Source organism: Dysidea avara, chromosome 9 (assembly GCF_963678975.1).
Source record: "Dysidea avara chromosome 9, odDysAvar1.4, whole genome shotgun sequence".
NCBI classification, from domain to species: domain Eukaryota; kingdom Metazoa; phylum Porifera; class Demospongiae; order Dictyoceratida; family Dysideidae; genus Dysidea; species Dysidea avara.
In genome coordinates this window covers 2650903-2658294 of record NC_089280.1, presented here as the reverse complement: position 1 = coordinate 2658294, position 7392 = coordinate 2650903, and the positions used below count along the sequence as shown (strand labels likewise).

General features: G+C 38.3%; 1 protein-coding gene across 3 annotated transcripts in view; it reads left to right on the top strand.

Moving 5' to 3' along the window:
* The first annotated feature begins 547 nt into the window (after window positions 1–547).
* LOC136265802 (leucine-rich repeat serine/threonine-protein kinase 1-like) overlaps window positions 548–7392 on the top strand; it is a 41158-nt gene continuing 34313 nt past the window's right edge. The window contains exons 1-6 of one of the 3 annotated variants that reach the window (XM_066060718.1): window positions 548–817; window positions 2433–2464; window positions 2515–2562; window positions 5530–5680; window positions 5733–5820; window positions 5868–7346. In XM_066060718.1, coding sequence (XP_065916790.1) covers window positions 607–817; window positions 2433–2464; window positions 2515–2562; window positions 5530–5680; window positions 5733–5820; window positions 5868–7346 — 2009 coding nt within the window. In that variant the 5' untranslated portion in view covers window positions 548–606. Of the gene's footprint in view, window positions 818–2432; window positions 2465–2514; window positions 2563–5529; window positions 5681–5732; window positions 5824–5867; window positions 7347–7392 lie in introns of all 3 variants that reach the window. The other 2 variants (XM_066060717.1, XM_066060719.1) reach the window with 2 other exon arrangements.

Genomic DNA, 7392 nt, shown 5'->3' with positions numbered 1-7392 from the left:
GGAAATGGACGGCCCGCCCGCATGCAAATATGCCTGAGTCCAGGACGGGAAACAGAGAATTTATTTGGAGTGGCCTTATAGTTAGTTGCCATGGCCAGTAACTATTAACATTCATTTCTTGGCCCTACCGCAGATATTAGCTCCTAGTTTTGTTGCCAGTTACTTTTAGTTTTGTGGAGTCTGTAGACGTATGTATCTTTTTGTACAGCCAAGCTGTTTTGCATGGGGTATTGTCATATCACAAATCAGATATCGCTCTGACTTTTCTAGGTATATATGTGGCACACAATTAATCGCAATAAGATCGGATACACCCTATAAAACCATAAAGTAAAGTAAAACGGCCTTTATAAAGCCGGTGGTCTTAAACTGAAAAGAAGCGATCACTAGGTGAAATTATCCTAATACCGTTCCATTCCAGTCCATTCCACTGAATCCAGACGCCCAAATATGTAAACCTGGTAAACCTGTAAGTGCTACAGCTGTTGCGATGCGGGGTGTCATAAGTCTCGTGCCCAGCCGAGCTCGCGCTGCGCATTAGCGCGAGCCCGGCTGGGCACGAGACTATTTTCTGCCGGGGCAGTAACTTAGGGCTACTCGTGAATCATGATGGAAGCAGTCGATGATTTCGTCGAGGAGGATCTAGACGTGGCTGCTTTTCAGGATAACTCTATATTTATAATGAGATGGCTGGACGGTCTAAATGATGCCGAACTTGAAGCTTGTCGCGACCTACGAGGGAAAGTCTTGAGGAAGGCGTCGCATTTTCACAGCGTCGACACAGTGAAAGCTGTGCTGTCTACGGGAAAATTTACAGGTAGCTATAGAACGCGAATTGTCCTATTAGCTATTGATTGTAGATACCCCCCAGTCACCCACAATGGTAAATATGCTAGCCCATAGATATTAGAGAGAATATCTATGGCTAGCCAGTCTGGCGGTGGCCGCTCTCTCGATAAGGAAAGGGGCGGGCGCCATCAGGGTAATAGGGAACCCGGCTATAATCAAAGATAGTATATGAAGTTTTCTTATACTATAATTCCTGCATGTATTAGGCCACTCCAAATAAATTCTCTGTTTCCTATCCACCGCCCACATCTGGTTACTCTCAGCTCTAAATTATTCCATTATTCTGTATTCTTCCATTATTTTCCGGTTATTTTTGCATACTGACAGACTCAGTAAAAGCTATCTTGAAACAGTGTCAGCAGAGCTATCACGTCGGCACAGACGTCACGTTTGTGCTATTTTGCAACTTAAAAAGGAAGGAACAAGCTTAAACATGCTTTTATGCAGCTTTTTATGGTTTTTCCAGGCAAATAATGGTTTGAAAAGCTGCAAATATTTATAATGAAACAATGGAAATTGACCGCCCGCCTGCATGCAAATATGCCTGAGCCCAGGACGGGAAACAGAATTTATTTGGAGTGGCCTTATAATGGCTCGGAACAGTAGAGATTGTACAGTGAAACCTGCATGTGTATTATGGACACTGGGACCATCAATTTTCCAGACATGCTAAGGCATATTTGGGACCATTACTATAACCACTGCACAGTAATACAGGTAGCTACAGTTGAAGCTGTTAATCAGGACATTTGAAAAAGAAGACACCTGTGTCAGTAATATGGACACTTGGTATATGTATGAGGCCCAATTCTTGGGAATCAAAGTTTAACTCTCAACAATTTCTGTTGACTAACAGATTGAAATTTTCAGGTGAGCAGAGTTGCCTAACCCATCTCTACTCTTGACTTTGCCATAGCTAGTATCAAATGAGGTATCTAATTGGGATCTGTAGAATTACAGAGAAATTGTTCATGTCTCACAGATTTCACAATCACAGATTTCACAATCACAGAAATGTTTGATGGAGGATATTGTAACAGCTTTGCAAAAATTTAGACCCTGTAAAAATAACCCTCTATGGTGATCTATTTGTTTATTATGTGGGTAGAGCTATTCCACACGATTGCAAATACCATAAGGAGCGTAGTACATCATATGCGTGATGTATAGGTATGCACCACCAAGCACCATTCAACCTCAAGAAGTAGCTAATGGTAGGAATTCATATTTGGGTGATTGAAAGTAATACTAATTATCCATGTGGACTCTGGGAAGGTACTGATTGCATAGTCCATAATTCACTAATCATAATGTCAGATACTGAGCTGGTGTCCAGGTTGAATACCCCTATAAGATCACAAGATATTTGTAACTGCGCCTTCTTTACACTGGTAAACAATATGTCTATATAAGGTATAGATGCAAATAGCACTATTAACAAAAAGAAAGAGTATTATAAACAACTACTCTGTAGTATCTCAGGTCCCCACCAGGGGACAGTAAGGTGGTTAATTCTACCTGAGGTCTTAAAACAATCAATCATTAGTCATTCATGCTCCAATGTACATTTGCTCTCCATACAGATGTGATTGATGAATGTAACTCACATGGAGAGGTAAGGACATTATATGCATGCTAATAGTTAAGACTTTTGCTGGTTCACAGACTCCTCTACACTTAGCTGCTAAAGGAAGAAACCTGAATACTGTATCGGTATGTTTACATTATATAAGGTATTGTTATTATTATGGTATTCCTCCCATACAACATGTGACTGACCTCAAGTGTACATGTGATTGAGTGTTAGGTCAATGTTGGCTGTTTGCTACAATCTTGTCAATCACATATATCTGGTATATTGGGATAACAGAAGTGTGAGTTTTTTTGACCAGAACTATCACCCAAAAACCAGCTTTACAATACCTTCCTGGTGCCTTGGCAGTATTGGTTAGGTATAACAGTGCATTCAGTTCAACCCCTGAATAGTGTTCAACAAAATTTTCTACTGACTGACTGACTGATTGACCAACCGACCCACCGACTGACTGACTGGCTTACTAATGCTTTCAGACAAGCATAACTCAATAATGGCTAAGGCTACCGCTTGATTTTTTCACTGTTCAACACTGTTTCAGCCATACAGATGCTTTTTGGCATACTACAGTACCTATAATGCCTGCATCATGGAATTGCCTTTGTCCTGCTTTATGTTCCATTGACAGCCCAAGGTGTCGATTCACAGTAGTGCCATATAATAGCTTCCCTAGGTGTGTAAATGGGAATCGTCCATACTTTCCATGGTGACTGGATTAATTGCAGAGGCACTTTTTCTATTTTTTTTTGTTTGTAACACTGTGTAGCTGGCTGAACATAGCTGAAAGCGAAGCATAATGGCCACTTCACTTTCAAGTCAGTAATTGATAGTTGAGATGTGCGTTCAGATGAAGACATTAAGTCTGGCACCATTCTTTCTTTTAATGCAGTATGTGTGAGTTCACCAGTCACAATTATGTTACAAAAGTAAACAAACAAGTATAAGGAAACTTAGTTTGATTAGTGATCACAGAAAAACAAGTTGATGTTGTGCTACCTCTAAAAACCAGGCGCCATGCAGTTATCTAATTCATCTGTAATTAACTATAGATAGTATATTCTACTATGAATTAACCAACTATGTATTACTATTTTGCAATAGGGTAGTTTTGGTTGTACAATAATGTTATTAACTAATTCTCGTATTTCGTAATTCATGAAATTTTCGTAATTCGTTCAATTACGTTGCTATGCACTGCTACGGAAGCGCTTGTTAAACAAACCGCTTTAACCAACATATTACACACAGAAGTATCTTCTAAACTGTTTTATAGTTTGACTATTGTGTTTTTCCCACAAATTCTCTCGACAAAGCCTCATAGCTGCTCTTCATTTTCGTTTGTGTACGTAAGGGATACGCCCCCTTTCAACTCGAAGCGATAGGCTATTCCTGGTAGTGTACAAGGCCTGCATTATTGTTTTCCAGTTGTTAAACGCCAGAAAACCTCAAAGGGAAGGTAGTTTACAAAGCCTGAGAAAAGTCGCCACACCCGTATTTCAGTCCGCCGAAAAGAAGCCACCTCAGAGCAAAGTTCACCTGTGTAGAAGGTTAATACAGACTTCATTTCGCTTTTACTTCTTACGTAAAAGCTGCTTTTACCATTATTTAACGATTTTGCTCAAGTGGGTGCATACGGACAAACATAGATAGGTACACACACACACACTTTTACGAAAACAATTTCCGTGCCTGGTTTAAAAAGAAGTAGGGAAATGAGGGAGGTCACCTACACCTGCAAATATAATAGTAGACATTTAATCCTAATTTAGTCATGGGTATAGACTAAATTAGGGATTAAATGTCCACTAGTATATCTGCAGGTGTAGGTAACCTCCCTTGTTTCTACTTTTTTCTGTGATACTTAAAACTCTAGTATTGTTTAAATTTGGTCTGCACAAAGCTCTTGAACTTTTATGGTACATCCTTACTAGATAAAGTGGCAGTATGTCCCATATTATCAAACGGTACGGTAGTACCATTTAAGTAGGGATCACCCTGAAAATTTCGCACGCTGCCCACAATTCCACCTTTAAAAATCATCCTAAAGACATTTTACGTGACAAAATCACCTTTACAGAATAGTACTAGTCCATATAATATATAAAACAGCATTAAATATAACGAAACACTTACAGGTGGCCGGATATATAATTTTTAAAAATTGCCAAAACTCGAATTTTAGTCTCACTGCCTCACTCACTGATCACAGTTGCAAGACTAGAGGCCAAATGAAGCATCACACAGACACCATTTTATGCCACAATAACAAACTCACCAGTGGGGTGTGCTTTTTGGTCTTTTGGGGTTCCGACCAGTGTAGGCCCTCTGCACCTTGTCTTTTCTTTATCTTCAATCAGGCTGCTTGTCTTCTTCTTCATCCAACCAAACAATATCGAGTTGTAAATTTTCTGTATCAACACTTTCTTTTAGCAACATATATAGATGCCACAGATTTATTTCAGAGCTGGATTTCAGAAGCGCTTCAGTTGTGGCGCTACTATACTGAGATATATGGTAGCTAGATATTTGCAAGTTTGCGATTGGGATCCTGTTCGCAATAGATTCGCGATCATGCCCATCAATTGAAGATCTAGGTGGACTAATAGCGATAGAGTATGGAGACCGCACCTCTTGACTAATCTAGTTGTTTGCTTAACAGTAAACAAGATGACCTCACCCCTTATTGGTCTAGCTATCTGCACACATCTTGGCTGACTCGAAATATACTCTAATACAACAGTCATAAGTTATATTGTATGTAGCTAGCTGTGCTACAACACAAAAAACTAGTAATTGTTAATTTAAAAATGAAGTAGGGACCTGCAATAAAAAGTAGTGAAACAGGGGATGAATGATGGTTTTACAGCATAGCTCAGTGGGAAAGTCCCTACTTTGGCACATTAGCTATAACAATATTATTATTTTGCTCAATGCCAAAGTAGGGACTTTCCCACTGAGCTATTCTGTAATACCATCATTCATCTCTTGTTTCACTACTTTTTATTTCATAGATCCCTACTTCATTTTTAAATTAATTTTTTTCAAGATACTAGAATACAAGTGTTGTCTCACTTATTCATCTGTAGGGTAAGAAGCCAACTACTACTAATAATTTACTGGAAGTTGTTTACTGGTTATACAAACATGGTGCTAATCCAACATTAACTTCTGAGGAAGAAGAAACTCCCAAGATAACAGCAATAAAGCAAAACTTCAAAATTGGAGCTGCATTTTTAGGTATACATACACTGAGTCATGGTGCTATAATCAAAATAGTTTGTCCTTATAGAGATTTTAGAAAATATTTGGAGTGGTAGGTGTACCCAAAGCAGGATGGATTATAATGATATTAAGTGTTTGCACAAAGAAATCTTACAGTGGTAAGTCAATATAATTTCTATTTAATTTTTATATCCACATGCAGGGCAGTCTGTACTTTGGTAGATGATGATGTTGTACGCTGCATATTGGTGATGTATAGTGCATTTGTGCGAACCCAAAGCACCAACATAATGCAGTATTTGTTAGGAGGGACAGAGGGGTTGAATGGACACACCCTAATTCACAGTGCTGCTAGTGCTAGTCAAATGCTTCTAGAAACGATACTGACATACAGCAGACTGCCACTTAATGTAATAGCAAATGTGCAGGAGGAATACATCTATGGACAAGGAACTACAAGATTTGTGGAAACACCATTGTCTTTGTCCCTGTGGGACAAGTCTCTTGATGAATGTATTGATGCGTTTGTTAGAAGACAATCTGATGACAATCATCTTACACATATTGATCTCTCTTATACTAAAATCTCTCATTTTTCAGTGAGGTTATTCAAATTACAGTACTTGTGTACCCTCGATATTAGCCATAATTCCCTATTGGACCTTCCATTTTCTAATCTATCATTAAATTCAGATTCTTGTTCTTTATATGAGGTGAATCTTTCTTATAATTCTCTTACAAGACTTCCCATTGAATTGTTTGACTTGCCATTTGTAAAGAAACTAGATGTCTCGTATAATCCAATTGATTCACTTCCAGACAAATGGTGGCTGTCTAAAAGCTTAAAAAGCCTAAATCTATCACACACAGAGCTTGGCAGATTATTCCAGTCAGATCACAGATCATTTTCACAATCTACAAAATTTAGATCAACTTCATTTCTAAAAGGGTCAACACACAAAGTACGAAGCAGGAGTAATATACTCAGCGAATCTGAAGATTTTATAACTATTCTTGATCAAAACCTTGATGGCTCTCCATTGAACTATTTGAATATTAGTTACGCATCTCTAGATGATTTCCCTAACTGTTTAGCTTGCTACTTTCCAAACTTGACATGTTTGGATATCTCTAATAATAATATCTCATCATGTTGTACCATTGACGAGTTGCCAGCCTTGTTGGAGGAACTGGATATTAGCCACAATAAGTTACAATCAGAAGACAGTGCATTATTCTCACTGTTACCTTATAAAGACAATTATCAATGTTATGTCAATACTTGTTATGATGATGCTTTGCGGTGCAGACACATGAGACACAACAAGCTTGCACAACTCAGGAATTTGAGTTTGTCACATAATGCTGGCTTGGAAAATGTTGTTATGCATTACGATAATCTACATAGCGGGACTGTCTTAGTAAATCTGTTTTTCCCAATGTTAAAGAAACTTTTATTGAATAACTGCAACTTACTGCAACTTCCTGAACACTTAAGCAAGATGGCAGATATTCACACATTGCATATTGGTCACAATAAGGAACTGAGAATCGAAAAGAAAATTTGCAGCATGGAACAACTACTGAATTTCAATTATGATGGCTTAACTGATCCCCTGGTGTCAGAATTAAACAAATTTACTACAGTGAAGGAAAAGCTAATGTTTCTTAGACAGATACGGTAAAATATTGTTGAAGCATTTGGTGTTTGTCCACTAGTTATAATG